Source organism: Falco cherrug, chromosome 12 (assembly GCF_023634085.1).
Source record: "Falco cherrug isolate bFalChe1 chromosome 12, bFalChe1.pri, whole genome shotgun sequence".
NCBI lineage: Eukaryota > Metazoa > Chordata > Aves > Falconiformes > Falconidae > Falco > Falco cherrug.
The window spans coordinates 9,505,693-9,533,315 of record NC_073708.1 but is presented as its reverse complement, the minus strand read 5'-3'; the positions used below and the strand labels follow the sequence as shown (position 1 = coordinate 9,533,315).

Below are 27,623 nucleotides of genomic sequence, written 5' to 3'. Positions count from 1 at the left end.
ATTTACTCATAAAGTAAGTTTGAGGGGTTTTTCCAAATAATTCATGAGAAGTAACATATGAGACAGGGAGAAAACTACCTCTCATTCCAAAATTAATAAATTCACTACTGTGGAGCAAGTAACATGTCTTTTATTCAACCCTAACTGAAAATTTCAGTCCTGTTGCCACCATATTCAAGCCATACACCAAAGGGGGGGGGGGGGGGGGGGGGGGGGGGGGGGGGGGGCAGGCGCCAGGGGGAGAAAGAAAAAGTCAGCCAAACAAGTAATGCAAATTGCTGAAGATGAGCACAGAAAAAGGACATTTAATAATAATACTGATAATTGTAACTGCAGTATCAAAGTTCTACTCAATTTTGGCAATTTTTTGTAGAAGCAATCTGAACACAAACAAGCTTACTTGCATGTTTGTCTGCCAATACAATAAGTGTACTTGATATGTCTCTTCTCCTGTAGAAACATACCACCTTTGCTTCCACATTTCCATTGGCAGTCTGAAACAGGAAAAAAGAAAAAGCACTGAGCACAAATCAAGAACTGAACTGTACACACCGAACTAGAAACTTCATAAATAATTTGGAATTTTGCACAAGAACTACACAGCATCGCCTTTTGGCACCCTCCAGCTGCACACTGGTTATCTAACACACAGACTCTGGCGTGATCCATTTCAAGGTAGGGAAACAGTGTTTGGTCCTTCCCTCCTAATTGTTTTTGTGGGATCACCATTTTTAGAAGTTACCGATGTTTCGAGGGGTGAGAAAAAAACCACTTACCTGCAGTTAAAATACATTAACAAGCCACTTTGCCACTTTTCAGGCAATGCCTACATTAAGTAGAATTCAAAAGCATATTTAAAATCCCAATAATAAAACTGAAATATAACAACAGGATTCAGGCTTAGGCTGTTCTCCAAGTCTGTTAAGACAGCAGGAAGGCAAAAATGAACCCAGCCATTATTACTTTCACAATAGAAATCACATAAGGTTTTCGTTCTCTAACGGCACCAAACAACGGCCAACACAGAAAAACGATTCCAAAAGGAGAACAAGGGAAGCTGCACCAGGCAATAAACTCTACATCAGTGACAACGTACAAAAAAGTTTGGATCCTTGAAAGTTTGGGATTTTTTTTTCTTAGAACTCTTAAAATGAGACAGGTGATCAATCACTTGTAAGATGGCACCTGTGAAATTGTGAAACTGGCTTTGGACAAACTCTAGGGGAAATACACTGGGTTTGCAACAGCCCCAACCAATCTACTGTCTCTAAAACAAACCAACAAATAATGAAAATGTAACTTCAAAGAGTTGTATCCTACTACTGAAGAGTCCTTGAAAACCATAACAATGGCACACTAAGAAACCAGAACACTAAGACATAAATTCCACTCTGGGAAGTCTCCAAAAAAGGTAGTGGACAAGCAATCTGTCCACAAGGACGCAACATAAAAACCGATTTACACGCTTGTTGCTCAGATGTGAATGGAGGAAAAATTCTCACTTTTTATAACACCAGTTTTCCTACACAAAGGAAAAAAAGTAATCGGACAATATACACATGCACAAATATTTCCCCTTGCGGCCTACCAGGTTTTGGTACAAAGCCTGCAAGATTTCCATGCTTTGCTGTTAAATAATTCAGAACTTCTAAATTTTGAGGAACTAAAATACAAAGGCAGGAGCCATTTTGTTAAAACACAGACAGCTGCAATGTAAAATCATCTATTTAATTTATTTGCTCAGGCACGATTCGTTTCAGCCTGAAAGACCCATCTTCAACAGTACATCAGAAAAATTACAGCTCAAGCAAGAGCTGCACCAAGATGAGCCATCCAGGCTGAAAGTTCTTTTTTCAAAGTGGGGGAAGAATGAAGAGGGGGAAGCAACACTTTCCTAGAAAGCGATCAACAAATCTGCTACTGATACCTCATGTCTATGGATTCACTGTGAACATTTTGGAAACAAGAGTGAGTTCTATCAATGGGAGACAAAGTATTTCTGCAAAAGGCCTCTACTAAAAAGAAGAGGTTACAAGGATGTCTAAGCCTTCAGATCCTTTGTTTGTCATTGTATCAATAAATTTTCTCTTCCAAGTAACTGCTTTAGAAAAACATGTTTTTCCATCACTGGTGGCTGAAGAGAGAGATCTAATTTTAGTCACTAATTCAAATTCAAATCCAAACCAGCAATGTTACACTACTTCTGTACGGGCTGCAATGGACACTTTGGTATTAAACCTGAGAAAGTGGCACATTTAGGACACAGCTAACTGCTTCCTAACAGTCTTCCATCCTCAACTAGGTAAAATTTCAGCAGCGAGGCCTTCAGCTGGCTTCCCACATAGAAGCTATCATGCTTCCCTTTTGGAGCCAATGAAAGGGAAATTTGGCAGATGAAATAATACAGTGGCCCAAAGGACAACCAGCAAAGACAAAGTCTGAGGAAGCAGATAACAGCTCCAAACCCTCCTGCTGAGCAAGAGTCTCCCCCAAGAAAGATCAAATTACAAGGTCTCCACAGCCTCTAGGCAAACTGTTGTATTATCTCCATATCGCCTGAAGCTGGCACAGAGCTGAAGAACTGCAGAGATCTCCTGCCCTACAAGTAGGCACAATCACCTTGCAAATGACCTACCATTGACGCTCAGCCCTCTCATACCAAAGGAGAACAATCTAGCAGGTCTCAAAACATTCCGGAAAGTTATCAGAACAAAAGTACTTTTAAGCTTGTAATTACCAGAGAACTGCTAAAGAATTGTTTTGATTTTAATCACATCAAACAGATCGTGAAATCAATTAGCTTCAAAGGCTTGATGGAAAACTTTGTTTACCTTATTGAGCTCTTCTATTCTTCGTATCAAATATGGGTTACTTGAAGAATTTTCGAAGTAGACATAATCTGACAAAAAAAGAAAAAAAGACTCTTTAAAATCTGCTAAAAATCAAATCAAAGCCTCACATATACACTTGTTAGAGACACCATACCAAATCCATTTCCTACTAAATCCAGGATTTTAAGCAAGGAAATACAAAATCCATGCCAGTATAAGGAGCATATATTAGTGGAACCTGAAAGCGATACTCACTCGACGACACACACACACAAAAAAAAAACCCAACCACGCTGGAGCTCTACTGTCAGCCTGCAAAGCAGAGCATACGATCTTTCTTCTCTCTCTGATCACTTTATTTCCACTTTGATCCCTGTTGTCTTCACTTGCTTCCTCTTATCAAAATCCAGCCACTTCTCACCAGCAATACGAGATGTTTCCTTTCCCTCTCCAGCTCAGCTTACACATACTGCCCTTTTCCCTAGAATACAGTTTCATTCTTTGTTTCTCTCATATCTTTTTCTCTACTTCTTGTTTTTCCACATCTGCATTATCCTAAAAGTACCATTAACAAAACCCCATATAGTAAGCCAAACAGGTCAGTAAATTCATTATTTTCAAGCAGGATAAACCTCTTAAGTTAAAGGAAGAAAGTTAGTGCTTTACCCAAGGTAGTGATTTCAAAAAAAGAAAAAAGTAGTATCAGAGACACATCAACAAGTGCTATATAAATTACATGGGATTACTGAGCTCCAAGCTTAAACGCTCATTTTTACAGGTAAGGAAACAGAAGCTCAAGAGTCCTGAATGGACTTGGCTTTTATCTCCCAAACCTGCAGAAACCAAACCCTAAGCCTTAAGGGAGACAAAAAGAGGGTGGAACTCCCCTCCCCGCCCCCCCCCCCCCCCCCACCCACCCACCCCCCGCAGCCACCCCTCCTGGGATGCTGACCTTGCCTGCAGATCCAACCATTCCTTCCAAGACTATCTACTACATTTAAGACGATTTCCGTCCAGAAATCCCAGCTCATTTGTGTTTGGAGCCAAACTGCCATAGCCCCTGGGCACGACTCAGGTAATCAGCAGTGAGCACGTTAGCACGATGCCCCAACGATGAATGGGTGCTTAGCGGTGCTAGCCTTTTGTAAATGGAGACAACGACCTAAGCTGTTAGCCTTAATCTCCCCGAAACGCTTGTGAAAAGGGCAATGGGTACCAGAGGTGATGCTGCCCCCTCCCCAGCCCAGAGGAAAGCAAACGTCTCCCCCAGGGGCTTCCGGCTCCTGAAAAGCTGCACCAGGAGAGTTTCCGATCGCCCTCAGCTCCAGGGTGGCCGGGAGCCACCAGAGCATCACCCCCGGCGTCCCGCAGCAGCCCCTGCGGCTCCCCGAGTACCCAAGCCCCTGTGCAGCTCTCCCGGCTACGGGCAGCACTACGGGCACAAGAAGAGGCAGCGACGGGGCCGGCAGCTCGCCCGGCCTGCCAACAGCAGTGCCCGCATGGCCCTGCAGCAGGGCTGGGCTGCCTCGAGACAGCACTCCCAAGTCAAGAATCCCAGGGATTACGATCCCAAGAGTGACAATTTAAAAAAAAAAAAAAAAAAAAAATGTTTCCAAGCTGTTGTCTTTCCAAAAAAACAGTGTTGTACGAGTTGCAAAGATACCTTAACAATGAAGTCTCAACATAGTCTCGGTTGAAGCGATGAGGGATGAGGCTGCAATGCCAATACTAAAGCAATGCACACCTTGGGTTACCTAACCATACAGCGTAGCCAGGGCTAATAAAGCACAGAAATGCTACACCCAATTTTTTATATTCTTGTGCATTCTGTGCTCCGGGCCTCTCACGCTGATCATCTTCACACACAGTCACAGGCAGCCAAGCGACTCCAAACCTTTCTTCCCGACTGCAAGGGTCAGTTCCTCTTAAATGTCCCTTCCCCACAGGCTTCAGACTGGGGAATGATCTCCTCTAAGGAATTCAGATTGGGCATCTGGTTCATAGAAAACCGAGGCTCCCAGAAATGGTTATAAACACCCCAAGCAACCAGACCCTAAATCTCCCCTCCCAAGCACCCGCTCTGGGCAGCGTACCAAAGGGAAAACAACAGGCTCAACATTACTATGACCAACTCTACCAGAAGTCACAAACCCAAGCAGATATTTGGCAGCTTCAGCAATAACAACTGCTGACTGAAATAACAACGACAGGCATTAAGCAATTTACACATCAGCAGAGAAAAAAAGAAATCTTTTCTCCCACAGCAGAACCACCCATACCCTACAAGGACACTGCAGTGGAGGACGTGGAAGCTTCCAGGTGCCTCCAAGATCACCGGCCACATCTCACATCTCAAGGCTCCACCACCCAAATGTGATACCTGAGTAATAATTCGCGTCAATTAGATAATTGGTATAGAACAATGGAAAAATACTAAGTAGACTAAGCAGGGGGGCAGAGTGACAGACGGGAAACAGGTGTAGGAAACGGTTGCTTGCATTAGGAGCAGCCATGCGGATATGGTATTGTGAAATATTTAGCTGAGCTTTGCTGTATTGGACAAATCACCTTATATGGTAGAAGAAAGAAGTCAGCTCTTCAGGGTGAGAAAGAGGACAAGTGAGGAAGACGTCTAACTTCGTCCCCGATGACCATCAAAGGGACCCTCAACATTAAACATGCAGGCACAAGGAAAGGAACGCCTATGTCAAGAACTAATCTGAATAGCCACGCCATTTCCCGGTACAGCAATGAATATGCATTAGCACAACAAGCATAAGAGGGAACACGTTGTTGTACAGGGGGTGTGTGCTGGTGGAGCGCAGACTCCCCTCCCACCCAGCGCTGTTTACTTACCTTTTATCATTTATAATAAATACTGCTAAATTCTGATTGAGTTGCATCCTCATTTATAACAATTTGGTGACCCCGACGTGATCTGCTTGGACTTTGGATCTACGACCGGTTAAGGGAGGTGCCCCACCCTAGCGGCCCTTGCCGATAGCAGTGCTAGAGTCCAATAAGATTCCGAACAAAAGAGGCAAGTAAAGAACCAAGAGCTCTCCCTCCGTGACCCATAATTCTGCGTGAAAAGACCCGAATGAAGAGGATCTGTGAGTATACCATTCGGCTGGGTGGGATTCGGCTGTGTGACTGTGTATAAGGGTGTGACTGAGAAGGAACTTAGTACCAAAGTGAGTGTGGAGGTCTTCTAACCACGGTTCTGATCTCCCGTGAGGGACTCGGCCAGTGAAGGACCGAAGCAACTGCTTTAAGAATTCATGGGTGGGCCAACCACTTTACAAGACACCTCTAGACAGTCAGGGATTCGGAACTTCTTTAAGGGTTCCAGGATGGGTCAGGAGAAAAGTAGACTCTCGGACCCAGGAGGCTCAAAGAGGGGTCTCCAATCTAGAAAGGGAAGTAAAATACCAGACATTCCACCAGAAAGCCCATTGGGGATAATGTTAAAATACTGGGATGACTGGGAATCGAGGAAAGGAAAAGATAAAGAAAAAATGGCTCAATTTTACGTGATAAAATGGCCAGAAGAACCTTTAAGGCCACATGTTTTTTGGCCAGTTTTTGGATCCTTTGGGGATTGGGTATATCAGGCATTGAACCTCTATGTTAACTCTAAGGAGTCTTTTAACCAAGAAGAGAGTGATTATGCAGCTCTACGGATAGGAGCCTCAAACCCCCTTCCCACAACCCAGATATTCACTTTAAATACTAGAACTAACAAGGAAAAGTATAGAGAAGAGGAAAAGTGGGAGCCTCTGGATAATATACCTCCTCCCTATTCACAACAATCAGAACAACCACCAGCTGAAAATGAATTACCTAGGATCAGGAAAAAGGCAGGGTGAAAAGGAACCGAAGGACAAACAGAAAAACAAGATGGAATCCCTATCTGTTACTATTGTATCAAAAAGGGGCATATTCAGAGGAATTGTAGAAAAAGGCAAGAGGATGAAAAAATGTATAAGGAAGACTAGAGGTGTCAGGGGCTGTATCTTTTGGGGACCCGGACATCAAGTGATTCCTTGCTAAAATTATTAGTAGGTCCCTAGAGGGAAGAGGTTTATTTTTTAGTAGATACTGGGGGCAGAGAAATCAACTATTAGAAAATTACCGAAACGGGTTAAGGAAGGGAAGAAGAATATCACGGTAGTAGGGGCAAAAGGGGAGCCCTTTAAAGTTCCTATATTGGAGGATGTGGAAATAGAGTCAGAAAAGAAACTATGTCTCAATGACCTATTTCTGGTACCTGAGGCTGAGCACAATCTGTTAGGAAGAGACTTAATAATAAGGTTGGTGTTGGAAATCAAGAGCCAGAAGGGAGAATTAAAAATTCAGCTATATACCCTAACCCAAGAAGATGAGGGAGAAATAGGCCCTCAGGTATGGTATCAAGAGGGAGACTCAGGAAAATTAGATATGGAACCCTTGGTGGTAGAAATAGTGAATCTGCAACAGCCAATAAGGATTAGACAATATCCTATCCCATTGGAGGGGAGAAAAGGACTTAAACCAGTTATAGATAGGTTGCTCCAAAAGGGGATGCTGGAAGCCTGTATGTCCCCACATAATACCCCCATTCTGCTGGCAAAAAAGGCTGATAGAGCTGATGGATCGTATAGGTTGTTCAGAATTTTAAGGCTGTGAATCAACGAACCATGACCAAATCCCCAGTAGTGACAAACCCATATACTAAACCATTTAACAGCTCAGCATATATGGTATAGTGTAATAGCTTTGAAGGATGCTTCCTGGGCCAGCCCATTAAGTGAAAGGTCTCGGGATTACTTTGCCTTTGAATGGGAAGACCCTGAGACAGGGAGGTGACAACAGCTCAGATGGACCGTACTTCCTCAGGGATTTACTGAATCCCCAAATCTATTTGGCCAAACCTTAGAAAAATTATCACAGCTTTTTGAGGTAAAGGGGGAAGTGAAACTGTTTCAATATGTGGATGACTTACTGATAACTGGGAAAACTGAGAGAGAGACCCGGAGAACCACTACTGAGTTACTTAACTTCTTAGGGAAAAAAGGGTTGAAGGTCTCAAAATCTAAATTAAAATTTGAAAGGAGGTAAGGTACTTAGGACATTGGCTTAGCCAAGGAAAGAAAAAACTGGATCCTGACAGGGTATCAGGGATTTTAGCCCTATCGTCACCCAAAATGAAAAAGGAAGCAAGGCAACTGCTCGGGCTCTCGGGATATTGTAGACCCTGGATTGAAGGGTTTAGTGAAAAGGTAAAATTTTTATATGAAAAACTGACTGGGGAGAGAATTAAGTGGAACGAGGAAAATGAAGAAAGGTTGGGAAGAAGACATCATTAACAGAGGCTCCACTGTTGAGCCTCCCAGATTTAGAAAGAGCCTTTTATCTATTTGTAAATGTTTCTAACTGAACTGCATATGGAGTATTACCTCAAGAATGGGCAGGAATCAAGAAACCTGTTGGGATATTGTTCTAAACTATTAGACCCTGTGAGTAGGGGGCGGCCCGCGTGTTTGCAGGCACCCATGGCTACTGCTTTACTCATTGAGGAAGCTAGAAAAGTCACTTGTGGGGCACCTCTGAAGGTTATATATGCCACATAACGTTAGGGGAGTACTCCAGCAGAAGGCTGAAAAATGGTTAACTGATGGATCAGGATAGCTTCAGTAGGATGCTGAAGTATGAAGCCATCCTGATCGACTCCCCTGACTTAGAACTACAAGTAACTGCTGCACAAAACCCTGCACCATTTCTATATGGGGAACCCATAAAGAACTACAACATAACTGTGTAGAAGTGACTGAATTGCAAGCAAAAATACGACCCGATCTCGAGGAGACAAAATTAGAGACAGGGGAAAAACTGTTTGTTGACAGGTCGTCCAGAGTGGCAGGTGGAAAGAGAAGATCTGGGTATGCCATTGTAAACAGGGATACGGTCCTGATGGAATCAGGACCACTCAGTGCTGCTTGGTCCACTCAAGCATGTGAAATTTACGCATTATTACGAGCCCTAGAACTATTGAAAGGGAAAAGTGGAATTATCTATACTGATTATAGATATGCTTATGGGATAGTCCACACGTTTGGGAAAGCTTGGAAAGAAAGGGGACTTACAGGCACCCAAGGAAAAGGGCTAATTCACCAAACTTTAGATAATTGCAGGCATTGAGAGGACCTAGAGAGATTGCTGTAGTACATGTCAGCGGACATCAGAAGGGAACTGGCTTCCACATAAGAGAGAATAACCTAGCAGATAAAGAAGCTGGGGAAGCAGCTCTTAGGAAGTACAATGTAGTTTTAATCCTGCAGGAATCGGATAACGAAAAAGGGACACAAGAGAAAAAGTATACGGATGCAGAAATAAAAACTATAAAGACAACAGGGGCAGAACTGAAAGAAGGAAAATGGGTTCTGTCTGATGGAAGAGAGATACTGTCAAAGGAACAAGCTAGGCATGTACTTCTACAACTACACCTACAAACCCATTGGGGAACAAAAGCACTGAGTGATCAATTTCTAAAATTTTATGGGTGTGTAGGAATATACGAGATAGCCAAACAAACCATCCAGGAATGCTTAAGGTGTCAAAAGATAAATAATGAAGTGATTAGACAAGCACCTGCTGGAGGAAGAAGGACAGCATACCGACCATTTGAGAGAATACATGTGGACTTTACTGAATTACCAAAAGTAGAACAACATAAATATCTGTTGGTAATCGTGGATCAATTAACACATTGGGTAGAGGCTTACCCAGCAGCGTGAGCCACCACCGTAGTGGTAGCTAAGAATCTATTGGAGAATGTTATTCCTCGCTTTGGTTTAATCAGGAACATTGATTCCAATCAGGGGACACATTTTACCTCAAATGTTTTGAAGGCTTTAACTATGGCTCTGGGCATTAAACGGGAATATCATACGCCATGGCATCCTCAAAGTTCTGGGCGGGTTGAGAGAATGAATCAGACAATTAAACACTAATTGGCCAAACTGATGATTGACACTCAATTATCATGGGTAAAATGTTTACCACTAGCACTGTTAAACATAAGAACCATGCCACACGGGGAGACCAGAGTATCACCTTATGAGATGCTTTACGGTATGCTGTATTCTCAAGGAATGCCCTTAGATCATTCTTTGATAGAAGACTATGAGACCCATAAGTATGTGATAACTCTGGGAAAACAATTAAATGAACTTCAGGAGAAGGGCATGTTGGCTCAAAACGTGCCCTTGGGGTTCTCCATTCATAAAATACAGCCCGGAGATAAAGTTTTGATAAAAACTTGGAAAGAAGAATTGTTGTCTCCACACTGGGAAGGTCCTTATCTTGTCTTGCTTACCACAGAAACAGCTACAAGGATGGCAGAAAAGAGGTGGATGCATGCATCTCGAGTAAAAGGACCCATAACAGAGACATGGAAGGTTGAATCCACTCCTGGAGACCTTAAGGTTAAGCTCAAAAGGACTTGAAATGTATCTGGGCATAACGATCTTTTGAATATTATCTGTATATATTGAAATGCATATTGACGAGTGTATTAGCAGCTGTTGGAAACTATACAGGCCATAGCAGAAGGATTCAGAGCCCCAAACCCACAGGAGGCATACCACCTCCAGCAGAAATAGGATAGTACCTGTTATGTCCAAAACATCCTAAACCTCCCAGTTGCCATTTGGCCTAGACACGGTGCAGATGCCATTATTGCTGTCGATGGTGATACTGTTATAGTCTCAAAATCTCCACTTTCTGTCCCCAGTGTAAGGACATACTCTAGAATCCAAAGAAAAAGAAGAAAAGGGAGTGGAAGAAGCCTGGTACTGAGAAGCCTATATGAGTAAAGGTACTGTTTTGTGGGTATGAACTAAATCTAGATGGTGACTGGAAAACATATCCAGAGAATTGGCTATCTGCCCTGAATCAAGCCCATGTAAAGGGCCACAGGTTAGCGAGCCTGGACCATCTTCTAAGAAGCATAAGGGAGAGGGCAAGACTGGAGAAGGAACTAGTCCCACAGCTCAAGAAGGTTTAACAAGGGCTGCAACCCCTTAGGGTCCTGCATGACCCTGATGGTCCAAGGGCATTCTCAGAACTGTAGCGAATGCACTGTTAACACCCAGAGAAGGAGAATTCAGGAACAAACCCTGGTATATCATACCATCTATGCCTGTGAAGGGCAAAAGCTGAGCTCATGTTACGTGAACCAGACAGAATATGCAAGATGCAATGAAAGTGGTAGAATAACCTGTTACGATCCCAGAGAAGTACCCCATCAACGGTGGACAGAGGTGCGAACAAATAATGGGCATGGCAGGTTACTTGGACAGAGTCACACCAGAACAAATCTTAGTGAACCACTATCTGTGGGATTCGACGCCTGCAATGCTATTGACGATCATTTTGATGCAAACTGTGGGAACCTAGAATGGAGACAATATTACAAGGACTAGAATAAGTATATATACCCTGGGTGGGGACAGTGTCAGATGAGACCTGATTATCTGCTTTCATCAAGTACCGCCAGGTACCAATTCAATCACCTTTGTGGAAGAAGAGGGTGGGGATGTGTCTGTTGGGATACGAATCACATTGTGGGGGTGGCCATCCCAATGTGAAATTTAGTAAGGTCGAAGCACCATTGAGCTGCAATGGCCAAACCTGTAATCCTGTGAATCTTAAAATCATCAACGCAGGTGACTGGAAAAGCAGGAACCGAACCAGACACGGTCTAAAAATTTACGGAACAGGGGCAGATCCCAGGGCAATCCTGGATATAAGGATTATAGAAAACGCTAGAAAATCTGCCGCAAAACATTTATTGTTCCACTCTTTTTATCATGAAGTGGAAACAGGAGCTAAGTATGAGATTCCAACCATTGCTAAGAATCTGTTTGTAAATCTAGTGAAAAACATTGCAACAGCATTAAATGTGACAAACTGTTTTGTTTGTGGAGGAACTAACCAAGGGGACCGCCGGCCTTGGGAGTCGATGGAAACAAACATCTTGAATCCAAAAATTTGGAAGCCAGCAGAAGGTAACAAAGACACAATGGGTGTTACAAACAAGCATAATCGGGAGAACCTGCTGGCAAAACCAAAATGGGAAAAAACTGGTGGGTGATTTAGTCTGTGAGGAAGGATATGAATGGAATGAGACAGTATCACATTGGACCTCCTGAGGAAGTCCTCAAGTAATGCCGGGAAACCTGAAAAATTGGACAAATGGTAGCCAAATACCGCATGGGTGACCAGCCCCCGATGGGTATTATTGGATCTGTGGTAAGCTAGCATATGCCGAGTTGCCTAAAAATTGGACAGGATCATGTGTATTAGGGACAATCAGGCCCAGCTTCTTCCTATTACCCACTGCCCGAGGGGAGAGACTGGGGGTACCTATATATACAGAAATGGAAGAATTAAGAAGGGCACGACAAAGTTTACAAATAGGGAATTGGAAAGAAAATGAATGGCCCCCAGAAAGGATAATAGAATATTATGACCCAGGCACCTGGGCTGAGTACGGATCTTGGGGCTACCATACCCCTATATATATGCTTAACAGAATTATTAGGCTGCAAGCGGTTGTGGAAATAGCAGTGAATAAGACAGGAGATGCTCTAAATTTTTAGCTAAGCAGAATACAAACCTGCAAACTGCAAAATATCAGAACCATCTAGCATTAGACTATGTATTAGCACAAGGAGGGGTATGTGGTAAATTTAACCTTACTAATCGTTGCTTAGAAATAGATGATGAAGGAAAAGCAGTGAATGAGCTGGTAAGGGAGATGAAAAAGATTGCACATGTACCTGTACAGACTTCCAATGGATTTAGTATGGATAAGATATGACAGTCAGCCCTTGGGGGCGAGTGGTAGAAAAGACTGGGAGTCATAACCAGAGGGTTGTTCTTAGGGCTGCTAATAGTCGCGTGCTTGATTCCCTGTATTACACTCCTTACACAGAGAATAATCCAGGAAATGCAGTTTACCATAATCCCGGTGGAAGGTCATCAAGAAGATAAGGTCCCTCTTATGGTTCTGAAGGTCCATAATCAGACCCCAAACCCAACAAAGATTCAATTGGCCTTGGCCAAATTTGAAGCAAAAACACAAATTAACGACATTCAAAAGAAGATGAAGGATTGTGATACATGGAGCAATAATTCGTGTCAATTAGATAATTGGTATAGAACAATGGAAAACCACTGAGTAGACTAAGCAGGGGGCCAGAGTGACAGACGGGAAACAGGTGCAGGAAACGGTTATAACACAAAGAAAGGACAAGTTCTTTCCCTCCACCGCTCTCATTACTCCCAACACAACCGACTACCCCTCACTTCACTTCGGCTGAGACCGATCCAAAATCTTGTTTGTGAATACTGTGACAGAAAATTAAAAATGAAAACCAAAGAAAATGTCAGTCTCTGTCATCTTTAAATCCACGGGTTTCAGGTGACTGTTACAAATCTTCATAGCTCACGTCATTTTTCTAACAGCTTTTTTGTGTGCACATATGTGCATATATTGTTCTCACAGACACATTTTCTACCTCAAGTGAACATTAACTCAATTTTTCATGTAACTACAGCTTATCAATTGTAAAGCCTGGCATGGATTTAAAGAAAGTTTATCACAAATGAATGATTTACCAAAGAATAGCTCACGGTGGTATCCAACAGTATTGAATAAATAAACCCCCAAAGCGTTGTTTTGCTCAGCAGCAGGAACATCCCCAATCCCACACTCCCATGATCAGCAACTGCAAACGAACCTCACATAAAACGGCTCACTGCACACTGCTGGCAGAAAGGCAGAACTGAAGCTGTCCCACGGGATGCTTCAAGAGCCGACACATGACACAGTGTAGAAATGCATATAGACCAGTGCTTGATGACTTCACCATGTCACAAATGCACAGCCCAGTACATCTCATCCACGTTTGAGACTAATCCCACAACCATGTTGAGCATTTCACCAGTAGCTATGCAACTAATGGAGACCTATTTCTCATTACTCAAATTACCTGGAAAAGGGTTTCTTCTCTGCAAGTTATGCAGGCCACGCTGCAAATCACATAAACCAGAATGTGAGCAGATCAAAGGGGAGTAATTTGCATTTTTCATAGAGATTTTAAATGCTTTCACTAAATTAAAATGCTGTCCTGCACAGAAACACTAGTTACTTACTGTGCCACACATACAACAAGGAAATTTTAATTTTAACAAACCACTCTCCAACCTGATGCTTTAGCAGGTAAGAGCACTCCTCTAGAATTGTTCAAGCAGCAATGAAAAAGCTAGCTTCTCACTCACTGCATTTAAAGGAGGTACAGCACCATGCTCCATTGACCCCTGCACTCCGAAACACCTACTCTCCCCTGGTGCAGCACTTCCCCTTCATCTCCAGCTCCCTCCCACGCCATGGAAGTGCATCCGTCTCATACCACCTACCCAGCTAACACTATTCCCTGTCTGCTTTTGTGACAGTAGCTACAACTACACACGTTGGATCACAGGAACCCTCCACAGGCTCCCAACAATCCAGCTGCCAATGGGAGTCATCCTCTCTGTGCACAGCTGTCAGAGTCTCTGTGCCCTGGGCTGAAAGAGAGGATGGGGAACGACAAAATTAACTTTAAAAAAAAAACCCAAACTTTAAACAACAGGAAGACATGCCTCTCAGCTCCTACCACAGAACAGGAAGGAAGGAGTACTCTTAAAAGAAAAAAAAAAAAAAGAAAAAAAAGTCCAGAGACAGAAAAATGGAGCCTGATAGCAAGCAAAACAAGAAGTCAGGCCCTTCAAACACAACAGACTGTCTACCCTTGCTAATTTACTGGCTTTCCTACTTACACGACAGAAGAAAAGGGCTAGCCTAGCCGCTCTGCATCCCACAAGCGCAGCACGTCTCCTTACAAACAGCAACCACCATAAAACACGTGAAGCTCACCCCTCACCGCCCAACCGCCTGAACAGAAGAGCTGGAGATTCAATCCCATACCTTCACAACAGCTTACAGCTTAAACTCACAATCCCCGAAATAATCAGCCATGCATCCACATCATGACTGTAATTAACTGCATCACTTATCCACATTACAGAATTACCTGTGATCAGGCTAAAACAACGACTGAGGAGCGTGTGCCAATACCACAAGACAGTAAGGACCATCACACATATGACTACCTTCTGACTCACACTTAAGATTCATTTCTTCCTCTTGCCTATGCTGTTATAGAGCAGAAGTAGCCGCCTAACATAAACCTGTGCAGAAGGCCTTTATATCCCACTTTTTTCTTCTGAAATTGAGAATACGCACAACTTTCTAGAAAGCAATGCTGTATTATACAGGTACTAAACCACCAGAACACACAGACACAAGCACACTTGCAACGGTACAGCAACTAACTAAATCCAGAATGACTGCCTACAGGCCACAGAAGATGGAAGTGTTCCACAAAGGCAGTAAAAGAATTGTTCTCAATTAGCAATAAACATAACAGACTTTTTTTTGGCTCTCATATGCTTTTAAGACATTACTGCAAAACAGCTTCCCCCTCTGCCCTCTTCATGTCAGCTGTTGATTAAGTCTACCATCGGTCCGCAGAAAACAAACTCAGGAGGGAGTACTGCAAAAGAGAGAACACACACTGTCTAGAGGTCGTATATTTATAAGATTAGGCATGTCTGAGCTACCTAACAACCTTATAGGCTTTTAGGTGATCAAGTTGCAAAAATGCTCGAAAGTATTTTTATCCTTCCTAACTTACATTTGCCTTTCAAGCTACAAGCACTTTCTGAGGACTGACCTCGCTGAATACTACCTACCTTACATCCAGAAAGACTTACACACTGTGCACTGCATTAGCTACAGATGTACTCGGTACACAAAGGAGGCTGAAGCCGCCTTCTTCCCACACTTACTACCACTGTTGGGTACAACGTGCATTTCCACACGTGTGATAAAGAACTTCACAGTTGCAAATATTTCCCCTGCTCAATCCACAAAGCTGCTGCCCTGAATTAAAGATGAGTGTCAAGAGAGTGCATAAACTTATGATGACCTGCTTACTTCTCTTACGGGAAACATATGCCTCCTCATACTCTGGGTTTCAAATTCAACTTTGGGCCAGTTTCTTTCAGTAAACTCCAGCTTTTATTCAGCAGCTTGGTCCTGAAACTGTCACTCACTTTTCATTTTAGATAACACAAAACCTCATGGTCTACATTCTCATGAAAGAGGAGGCTGGAGAGGCTACACTGCTTTCAGCCTAACAAGTCAAGCAATCTCACCTGGCAGAGCCCAGGTCCCATTGCCTTCCGGCTGTTCAAAAAACAGCAGCACTCACAGCAGCTGTCACCTGATGAAATGTTTAGTTACAGCACAGATACAGTTTCAAGAGAGAAAGCCTTACCAGCACAATATTTTCATTAGCAGAAATGCAGAACCGAAACAGAAATGCAGTATACCTAGCAGTATGCATGAACAGGTTATTTACAATTAATGTCTTTTCACAGATCCACAAAGGTATTAACAGATATACTGTCAGCACAAGTTCAGTTTGCATTTACTGAGCAGCAGTATTTGTGGCTACTGCGTGCATAGGATACATGCTGCCTCATCCTCAGCTTGCTGCGCTATAGGCAACACCGCTACTACTTCTCAACTCCTTAAAAAAAGTGAGTGGAAATGGAGCCAGAACTCAAGCACACAAGGATCTGAAATACCTATAATCATTTAGTGAGAGACATAGCAAAAGCGAGTGCCATCTCCTGCATAAATCTCCACTCCATACAGTTGACAGCAAACGATCACTAAATTTAGTAGGGATAGGTTGAGATAGCCCAGTTAAATCATGCTAGCTTTGCCCTTGTTTCTTGAGCACATTCATATGGTAAACAAAATGTTCACATTACATTTTCTTCCAAATGTGCAGAACTTGTATCTGGAAGGGGACAGCCAAAATAACTTGGCTGTTTTGAGATGAAACCTACGTATCAGTTATTCTGTCTTGCTTCCAAAAAGCCAGGTTCAATATTCCCCAAACCATAGCCCTAAAGTAGAAGCAATTCATACCAAGGTCCATGTAACAGGACTACAGATTATGCACAGACCTACAGAAACGCTGATACAAACTTCTATCAGGGCAAGCTCTTCCCAGGTAGTAAGACACACTAAAAAAACAAAATAATAATAAACCCAAAACCAAACCTCTAAAGGACCTGTAATGGTTACAAACAAGAACTCAAGTATCTACCACACAGTACACAACTCAAGCCAAGAAGTATTTTCTACCTTTTTAGAGAAAAAAAACCCCATCTAAGTCTCTAATACATGCAACTTGCTTGGACAGACTGAAAATTCTCAATCCCATTTAAACTCTGAAACATTAAGGGATTTGGAACTTCCCAAAGGCCTTCTGTTCTTTGTTTCTATCATGTCAAAGGGGGAAAGAAAAATTCCTGTTCAGCTACCTCATATCATTTTTTTGTCCGATTCTTAGTGAAACAAGGTTTATGCAACTCCATTATCCAGTCATTAGTTCTTCCCTATTAACTCCTGAACCCTTTGTTTGATTTAAAACATTTCACAGAGGGACAGAAGTCTCAAAGATAATTAAGTTCTGACCACTGTTCCCTATCTTAAAAACATAGATACTAAAAACTACAAGAGAAAGCGAGAAATGCAAGACAGACAATTAGGGATATGAAATGGTTCCTATTTCAGAAACAATTAATGGACTAGGTTTTAAAGCAATTCACTGGAGATTCTGCAGTGTTTGGGGGAATTATCAAAGGTGCTCGCTTCTCTTAGCGCCTCTTAACACCTCTATTATTAGTGCCATAGAAGGCAGGTCCTGGGCTCGATTAACTCCTGATCTGATTCATTATGACCAGCTGTGTTCCCTAATGTTTACCCTCTCTGCGGGGGGGGGGGGTAGGTGGCAGGTATTCTGCCTAGCAGCAACAATCTAGAGACTTAAGATCTCCGTTCTGGACAAGGCCCAGAGTTCCTACATACGGTACCTTTCCCAGTAAAAGCGTGAAACTACAAAGGACTGGGTGCAGAAGGGAAGAACCACCTCATGGAAGAAAGAACACGAATTTTAGATGAAGTCAATGTCCTTATTTCTGTTCCTCACAGCACTGTTGGCTGTATTTAGTTGCAGACCACCTGTGGAAAAAACCAAAGGACAGCAATATGCTGGCACTTGTGAAAAAGAGGTTACGGGTGTCAGCTGTACATCACAGGTCACTTCTTAGACAAGAACTATGCCACACTGAAGTAACTGCTACTAGGGATGTCGGCTTAAAAGGTAAGGTAGGGCAACTGTGTACAAACAAGACTTGAAAAGAGAATTTGTGAGAATCCTGGAAATAAAATTAAGCTTCCAAAGTACTACCCTGAGGATAAAGAAGCAATTCTGCTGCTAGAAATCAATTATATGGCAGTACAAGGAAACCCATTTCAATTAATCCATTCCCAATATACCAGCTATAACTGAGGCACGCTTGCATGTGGCACTGACCCTCTTTAGGTTCACTAAGTCAACTCCCTCCAGATTTCTGCAGGACAAGCACACACTGAATATACCTGGAGAACCATTGGTTTTATTCTTCACTTTACATGAGATATCCAGGCATGATTTAAAGTTCTCTGGACACAAAGCCTGTTCTGTATTACCTCTTCTGCCACTTCATTTGCCAAGGTTGTAGCTATTCAAATATTTTCTGCAATAGAAAAGTTGCAAGCCTATGTAATTTCAGCTGCACCAGTGCAACTCTTTGAGGGGCAATACCATTAACCAGTTCAGGGAAATAGTCCAGGCTTAAAAAACAGAAAGGCCTTTCCCCAAAGCTGGGTTGTAAGGGAAGACCAGGATGGTCTAATTTACAGAAGAGCCGGAGAAACACTTGAGCAAACAGAGGAACTAGGACAGAGAGAACTCCTTAAATCATGGAGGAGTTGGGGGGCAGGGAGGGAAGCATGGGAGAGGAGTATCCTCAAACTGCACCCTCATTATCTTCTCTAGAAGCCAAGAGAACTGCCTATTCCATTGCAATTCTTACTGCTAAGCACAGACAAAAAAACCCATTATTTTCCAAAAGATATTTAGGCAGTTCATAAGATGACAAGAAATCAGCTTCACGTTCTTTGCAAGTATCTCAAGAGCTGCAAAAGAAGACGCCAAGTCTTGTATCACCGTCAAGAAACAACAACTGCAGTTTTTCTTTTGGGTTGGTTTGTTTGTTTAAAAGCAATGTTCCACTTCAGTTAGGAAAGGTGGATTAACTGCTTAGGCTGTGGTACAACAGTATATTAAGTCCAGAGGTAAGGGTTTCGGTGCCAGATCAGAAACATCACGGCTTCACAATGTAAAGCATGGATGAAGTATAAACTCCTGCCATAGTTTTGCAGATGTTTCTTCAAACATGAGTGCCAGTGAAGCTGATTCATCCCCCGCCCTCTCATACCATCCCCTCAGGTTGTGACAGCTTCTCCTTGGAGGCAGGCACGCACATGGTAAACCTGATCAGGAACTCCCCGGGGTCAAAACACTGTCTCCCAACGAACCCAATGTGCTGAGCTGCTGAGCTGCACAGCCACGCCAAGCTGTGCCAGTCCAGCTAAGGAAGCAATGTGAGACAGTAGCAAGTGTCTGCGAGCAGGCGTTGCTTAAATCGACAGGGTTACCAGGGAAAAACATCCTCAGAAGCTGTCTCACTTGGCTGGTTCAAATTTGCTCACATGTTGACAACTTAACTCTGTAAGGACAAGCTCTGTGCTGAATCAGGAATCATCCGCTCACACCACACTAACTTTATGCTTGGTCAAGTATAGTCTATCCTCCTACACCTTGCATAAAAGCATGAAGTCCCCAAATTAAACAGAGCACATCACGTGCAATTTAACAGACACATTACCATGGACCACATCTGACACAGATCATGATTGGTGATCTGGCAACACATGGAACCAGAGCTGTGAAATCCCAGGCACCACCAAGACTAAACAGCTTGCGAGTAACACACGTGTAAAAGACTGGAGAAGCCTAGATTTTTTTTCTTTTACTTGCAAACTCACTTCAAAGCTGCCAACTAACTTCTTCGCTCTACTTCATTGATCAATGTCAAGTAAAAAATTATCTCAGGAACACTTCTCCTTCCCAAAGATGATCCAGCCAAAGAGCTAGAAAAGGAGAACATGTGCATGGCTCCTTCTGGGCTGGGCTACACTGCCTGAAAGCCTCACTGGTGCTTCACAGGTCCTGCCAAATTTGGTTTTACAAGTAAAGAGGAGAGGAGGAATCATATCAGACCCAAAAAAAACCCAAACAACACTTTGAAGCAGGGCCTCTTTGTATATTACATCTACAGCAAAGGGCTCCAAGATCCTAAAGACCTAGAACTGTAGTATCTTACAAGAGTACCTTTCCCAACAGTTCCAGTTATCTAAACCTCATGGGGAAACAGGCAAAGCGTCTGAAGGGCTCGGTCACTTACCTGTTCAGGGATTTAATAAAATAATGATCTAGCAAAGCAGTAAACACAGTATAAAAACTCCTTACTTGGTGCAGAAGTAACACTGACTTAACAGATCACTTGTTGCCAGAAGACGTGCAGAACTAGGAGGAGGCAAGCTCAAACAGTTAATAGCCATACTCTCAAGCAACCCCAAACTGCTCACAAACAGTTTATAAATCAAAGTAAAACCAAGTAACAGCAACCACTTTATTCTCTTCTCCTACTAGGGAGAGATGAAGTAATCTTTATTTAAAGTTAGAATGTTTAAACATCAAAAGTTGCTTGAAAAACAACCACACGCAATTGAAAGGAAATTCTCTTACAATCACCCAAAATCTCAATAGTTAAACAAAAGGCAATGCTTAAAGAGTTTGAAAGTCCCTCTTCCACAATTTATCAAGTGTCTTCTATTTGCCATCACTGAAAGGCAAAACATGCAAACAAGAGGGACGGGCACAGAGGGCCGCCAAGGAGTAAGGCAGCATGCAGGCCCTGCCGCTTCGGCTGCCCACCAAACCACCCCAGCCCTGCTGCTGGCCGGCTGTGTCCCCCCACCCCAGCCCTGCTGTGTTGTATCCCCCCCCACAGTCCTGCCACAGGCCAACTGTGTATCCCCCGCCTCAGTCCTGCCACAAGTCATTTGTGTTCCCTTGGCCTCAGCCCTGCCACAGGCTGGCTGCGTGTCCCCTGTCCCAGCCCTGCCACAGACCAGCTGCGTGTTCCTTGTCTCAACTCTGCTGTGTCCCCCCACCCCAGCCCTGCCACAGACCAGCTGTGTGTCCCCTGTCCCAGCTCTGCTGTGTCCCCCTACCCCAGGCCGGCCTGGCACAGCCTCCCATGCACCAGCCCAGGAATTGCTTAAACTCACTGACCTAGCAGAAAATGTCACTGTCACTGCGCTGACTTTCTAAGGGGCCAGCAGCAGCCACCTGGCCAAAGAGGCAGCCAAGAAACAGGAGAGGAGGCAGGAGGCGAGCACCACCCTGCCAGGGGAAGGCAGAGTCCCCCCTTGGCAGGAGCAAGCTTAGCACTTTCCCTCCGTTTTGCCAGCTGCAATGAGCTTTACAGCTATTACAGACGCGCTGAGCACGTGCAGACACCATGGTTGTAGGTCTAGCCCCCAGACACACTTAAGCTGGCTGACAATGCTACTCACCATGCGACGCTTCCCCGTTACCAGCCAGCTAATGAAGCTAGTGAAGCAGGCCGACACGGGGGAGAAAAGGAAAGGAAGACTGTAAACCACAAGAACATAAACGTGTATAACTACGATGAAAGGAAAGATGAAGAAACTCATTGCCTGGCTGTTGCTGAAAGGTGATAAGCTAGAACCCGTCCTACATTTATCAGGGAAAATGACTGCAGAAACCTACTAGTAAGTTGCAAGAATGAATGCTTATTTTTATTTTCTTTACTGGTTATTTAATACCACTCTCCACTAAATGCGCTCTCAGCTCAGGCTACCTTCAAATACTCCACTACAGTTCAAAGTTAGTTAAGAAAAAAAACAAAACAAAACAAAACCAAACCAACAAACACAACCAAAACAAAAACATCCCACAGTAACCCCTCCTGCAATCCAAAATACATCCACACAGATAACCATGCAAGAGGACAGGAGAGGGTTTACACATGCCCCTGCAGTTAAACGATCTGAATTACATCCTTCAGCTCTGGCCTCAACACCACACTTCTGTGAAGCTTCCTCAATAACTCTGTACCTCAGTCCTTTACCACAGAAAGCACAGAAAATTATTATTGACATCACCGTGATGCCAAGGGGACCCATGCACCCATCTGCTCACCGCTCTCATTCAAGTCACACTCTGCCACAAGAGCGCAGATGCCAAACAGGGGTATGTAACAGGATGGGGGGCAGGTCAAACCACGGTCCCCAGCTATGCATTAATAACAGCCTATAATAAAAGGGAGATGATGTCATGCTGCCATTCTTAAAAACTTTGGGGATAGCTATGTTGAAATGTGAAGTATGACTGCAGTGCAGACAGGCACACCACTACCAGGTCTAATCAAGTGAGTGAGAAATAACTCCACCAAGTTGTAGAGCTTCAGTCTCCAGCACACTGGAAGAAAGCTGCTGGGAATCTTAGGTGCCCATGACAGGCACTGTGGAGTCATAATTCCACTTGCTTTAAACATATTAGATGCAGCTAGTATGTATGTGCCTGACTGACCTGTGAGTGTATCTCCTGATGCCATTTAAACATACCTTAAACATACCATAGTCTTAAAATCAGTGATAATTTTGTAGCCGAGTATGCTCCCAAACAAGGAGGTAACTTAAAAGTTGAGAACACATAAAAGGCTTTTCACCTAAAAGCGTAAACTGACATTTGTCTCAGCAAAAGTGTTGGGCTTCAGTAGTTCTTCCTCCATCCTTCCTCTCCTTTCTTTTCCCGTCCCCTTGTTCCCAGCCCTCCCACTGAGCCCATTCAGCTGTTCACACAGTCCCACAGTGAACCAGATCGGGTAGCTGATGCAGATTAAAAATAATCCAGGAAAAAACAAAGAGTGAGGAGGAGGGAAGGTGGAAAAATTTTAAGTTCCTCAAATCAGTGCAAGATGGAAATGCAAAAATCATTGTCTCACTGCACCAAGGGAATGCCAGAGGGGCACAAACCTGCAGCAGGGCTCGATCAATTGCCACCACTGAAGGAATACTTGTCATACTACAGTTCAACTCTTCCGGAGAAGGTGGAGACAGAATAGCTGTTGGAAAGTCTCTTGATACTGAGATGACCTGTTCTCTTCCAGGCAGCTGACACAGCACTCTCCTGAAAGCAGAGCCTGGCACCAGCTAGAACAATGAACATCTCTCTCCCACATGCATTTTTTCATCAGAGGCCCCAAATTCCAGCTCAGAGGTCCCAAGCTTCTGAGATCTGGTGTTTATCCAACATTCCCACACGGCCTGCAATCGCGCAGACTGCCAGTCCACTCCATGGAGCAGCAGGCCAGCCCACCATGACTCCTTCCAAGCCGCAGCAGCCCACACTCTCCTCATGCTGCCATTTATTTCATGGCTGTGTGGCAGCTGCTAAGATCTTCACTTCTACTACCCTGGAGGCAGGTGATTCCAGGATTTCCTTCTGGACAACAAATAAGATGCCATACTTCATTTTGGAATTTGATACCCTGGCATCTTCCCTACACATTTAAGAAGCTTCACATTCTGTGAACCATGCTAGCTTGGGAGAGCCCCATTTGTATTGAACGGCACCCCCTTCCCCAGCAGAAACGTACCAGCAGAAACTTGGTAGGAACCAGGAGAACCAGTTGCTTTCTGTAAGCGGACCTGACACCAGCAGTCAATTTACCTACAGAGACTTACAGCCACTCAAACGGCAGCTCCTAATGTCCCGTGTGTTGTCGTGTCCTGTGTCTCGTCCCCCCCCTCGGCATGCTCGCTCTGCCACACAACACAGAGAAGACTTGCATGTCACTTTGGGCCTCCATAGCGCAGGCTCCTCTATCCAGGAACTACTGCATGTCAACATGAAAAGAGAGCAAGACACTTCATGTCTCCTGGAAGAGCTGTCAACTATGCATTTAATATCAGCCTATGTCAGAGATGTGCAATTCACCCTACTGGTTTCTGAAGACAAAAATCCAGTGTTTCGTGATTAGGCCAAAAGTGATGACGACCATCCTTTCTGAGTCAACGTATACTTCTAGGAGCGTTATCGATCTACAGTGAGCAAGCTGCTCTTGGCAGCTGTTAGGTCTGGAGTTCACACAACGCAATTTGGTAGCCACAAGAATAATAACAGATTATCTGCTGAATGTTTGCCTTCCAGTGGGAAGTGTATGAAATGACTATGCACAAATCCCATTCAGGATTTAATCCTGCCCTGGAGTTCACACACAACTTCAGTGCACAAAACCATTAGTGGGAGATACCAGCACCAGAGGTCAGAAACAATTCAATAACACAAACTCCTCCGGCTCAGGCCAAACAGAGTGCTCACACAGAAACAGCTGCATCCATCCGTATGTTGATCTTGGTAATATGTCAAATCAAGACTTCATCCATATGTACAATAACAGAGCACTGTAACCTTGGCTATCAGCCAGCCGCCTCACCCTCTGCCCAAAAAGGTTACGAAGCAAATCCCAAACAACATTTCCAAGTACAGAAGGGACAAGAAGGTGACGGAGAGACCAGCCAAAATGGATATAACACAGGCAAACCACACCAGACTAACCCGACTCTCCTTCTGGGAAGCAAATATGAGCTCCTTGGCTGAGGGGAGAGCAGGGGGTGCTGGACACCTTGACTTTGTGTCAAAGGCCACGCTAAGTCTCCCACTACAGCCTTCAAGCCAAAGTGCAGAGGAGCAGCCTGGATAACGGGACAATAATGGTGGGAAGACAACTGTCTGGAACACCAGGCTCAAGGGACTGCCATCAGCAGCTGCAGCCTTCACCTGGCTGCCGGTTACTAATGGCATCCCTTGAGGATCAACACTGGGGCCAGCCCTGCTTAGAAGTTTTTTGATGACCTGGAGAGGGACTAGAGTACACTCTCCAAAGTTTGGGGACTTGGGGAAAGCACGCTTGCTGGAGGGCAGGGCTACTAATCAGAGAGACTTCAACAACCTGGAGAATGGCTTGACAAAAACATCAGAAAGTTCAACTCTAGCTAGAGTGAAGCCCCGTGCCTGAGGTGGGGGGTAAGGCTGTTGGCATAGTGTCTCCATCAGAAGGCACCTGGTAAGCTAGCACATTGCCCAGGAGCCAGCAGCACACCCTGGCAACAAGGGCAGCCAGCCCTGCCGCCTTAGCCGGAGCGCAGCCGGCAGGGCAAGGGGACACATCCTGCCCTTCTGCTCAGCACTCCTAAGACCATTTGGAGAGCTGGGTCCAGCTTCGGCTCCCCAGCACAAGTGACATACGGGAAGGAGTCCAGCAGAGGCCACAAAGGTGGGTCAGCTGGAGGCATGGGGTGTGGAAAGAAAGGCAGAGAGCAGCGGCAGGTTAGGTCAGCCTGGGAATGAGAGGGGCTCTGGGGAGATGTTCCTGCTGTCTGCAACTCCTGAGCGGGAGGTGGCATGCAGACAGGGCCAGACTCTTCTCAGAGATGCGCAAGGATAGGCCGAGGGACAAGGGACACCAGCTGAAACAGGAGAAAATCCAACCAGGCACATGGAAAGAATTATTTGCCATGTGCACGGTGGTCAACACCGGACAGGGCCCGAAGCCGGGGTGGCATCGCCATCCTTAAGATATACTAGGAAGCGGGCTGGACACGGCCCTGAGCACCCTGCCCTACCGGGACAGCTTCTAGCAGGAGGCTGGCCTAGAGATCTCCAGAGGTCCCTTCCCACCGCCCACGGGGCGCACAGTACAGGTTTTGCCATAAAAAATACTGGAGAGGACGTTCCACACCAGACCTGTGTCTCAAACGTTACATGCCGAACAGTAATTTCCAGGAAACAATTCCCTTCACAAGTCGCACCAGGAACCGAGCTGTAAATTTCCACAACTCATCTCACCCTTCATCCTTCAGCATCTCTAAGCGGACAGGACGCTGCCTGCGCACCCAGCCCGTAGCGGCCCCAGAGACAAAGCCGGGACAGGCAGAGGCACCTCTCCCCTCCGTGAAACCCGGCGCGGCCAGGGAAAGGCACCAACGCGACAAAAGAAGTGACATTTTTCACAGCACAAAGTAAGGCCAGGCCAGAAAAGCGGAAAGAGCAGAAAGTAGTTGCCGATGGAGACCAGCCAGGCGGGATGGCTTCGCCACCTTCGCCGTGGTTTTTTCCCTTGTTTACTTTACTCCGGTTTTGAAGAACTCCACAAGGAACAGGGCGTTTTGAAACGCCGGGATCCCCACAAAAGCGTCTTCCCGCACATCCTACAGTCCTGGGGAGAAGGAAGCTCCACGGGGCGGCTTTTATAGAGGAAAATGGCCGAGCGCAAATCCGTGCCAGACCACCCTCGGTTTACATCCCCCGAACGCAGTCCGGAGCGCCGCTGCCTCCTTCCCCTTCACGTGAGCCAAAACAAAGGACACGGGGGCAGGAGCGCAGCCCCGGGGCGCAGGCGGGCGGCGGCGGGCGGGGAGGCCGAGCCCGGCCGGGCGCCTCACGCCAGCCCGGCTCCGGCGCCGCTCTCTGCCCATCTTTGTGCTCCCGCTCCCCGCGGCTCCTCGGCCCCCGCCCCGGCAGCCTCGTGTGACCCCCGCCGCGGCAGCCGCTCCGCCCCAGGCCCCAGCCCGCCCGCCCCGCCGCCGCCGCTCCCCCGCGGCCTCCTCGGCCCCCTCAGCCGGCCCCGCGGGCCGCCAAGCCCCGCGCCCCCGGCCCGCACGGCAACGCAAGGCCGCTCCCGGCCCCGCATCGCGCCCCCCCCCCCCCCCCCCCCCCGCCCCTCAGCTCCGGAGCTCCCCCGGACCCGCCGAGCCCCGCGCCGGGCCGCCCCGCAGGCCCCTGCCCCGCTCCCGCCGCCCCCCCCCCCCCCCCCCGCCGGCCGGGCCAGGCCTGCCCCGCCACCGCGGCCCGCCGGGCCCCCGGGGCGCCGCTCGCTCGCCCGCGGGAGGCGGTGAGGGGCGGGAGGCGCGGCGGGGCCGGGCCGAGCCGGGCCGCGGGGCCCCCCGCGGGCGCTTACCTCCGACCCGGTACATGTTGGCGGCCATGCCCGGGACGGGGCCGGGTGCGGGGCGCGGGCCGCTCCCGCCGCCGCCTCCAGGTGCCGGATCCGCTGGAAAATGGAGGCTGGAGCGGCCGGGCGGGGGAGGGGAGCGGGGGAATTAAAGGGGCCGCGCCGGCTGTCGCCCGGGCGGGGGGAGCGGGGGGCGGGGCGGGCCCGCGCGGGGAGCGGCCGGCGGCGGGAGGGGAAGGAGCCGGCCCCGCCCGCGGGCTGTGAGGCAGCGGCGCCGGCCGGGGGGCGCGCACGCACCGGTACACACCCCCCCACACCCCGGCACACCGGCTGTGCTCACACACGCTCACAGGCTCACGCACTCCCTGCCTGTGCTCACTCGCAGACACACACGCTTGTGTGTGTACACAGTCACACAGAAACACCCCGACGTGGATACACCGCCTGTCCTCTCACGCACACCCCGCCTGTGCTCACACACACGCTGACACACAGCCTGCCTCTCCTCACACACAGACATACACCTACACCGCCTGTCACACACACGGAGACACACACCGCCTGTCCTCACGCACACACCCCGCCTGCCCTCGCACAGGCACACACACACCCCCTGACACTGATATACCG

At 46.1% G+C, this 27,623-nt stretch overlaps 1 protein-coding gene across 6 annotated transcripts in view; it reads right to left on the bottom strand.

Annotated features, from left to right (window-relative positions):
• Nucleotides 1–27,188, bottom strand: part of MTA1 (metastasis associated 1) — a 93,777-nt gene extending 66,589 nt beyond the window's left edge. Inside the window, exons 1-3 of one of the 6 annotated variants that reach the window (XM_055724347.1) lie at nt 27,000–27,188; nt 2,832–2,899; nt 401–494 (exon numbers count right to left, since the gene is read on the bottom strand). In XM_055724347.1, the coding sequence (XP_055580322.1) occupies nt 401–494; nt 2,832–2,899; nt 27,000–27,027 (190 nt within the window). In that variant the 5' untranslated portion in view covers nt 27,028–27,188. Of the gene's footprint in view, nt 1–400; nt 495–2,831; nt 2,900–5,110; nt 5,130–13,870; nt 14,203–26,999 lie in introns of those variants that run through there. The other 5 variants (XM_055724351.1, XM_055724349.1, XM_055724348.1 and 2 more) reach the window with 5 other exon arrangements.
• Nucleotides 27,189–27,623: the final 435 nt, after the last annotated feature.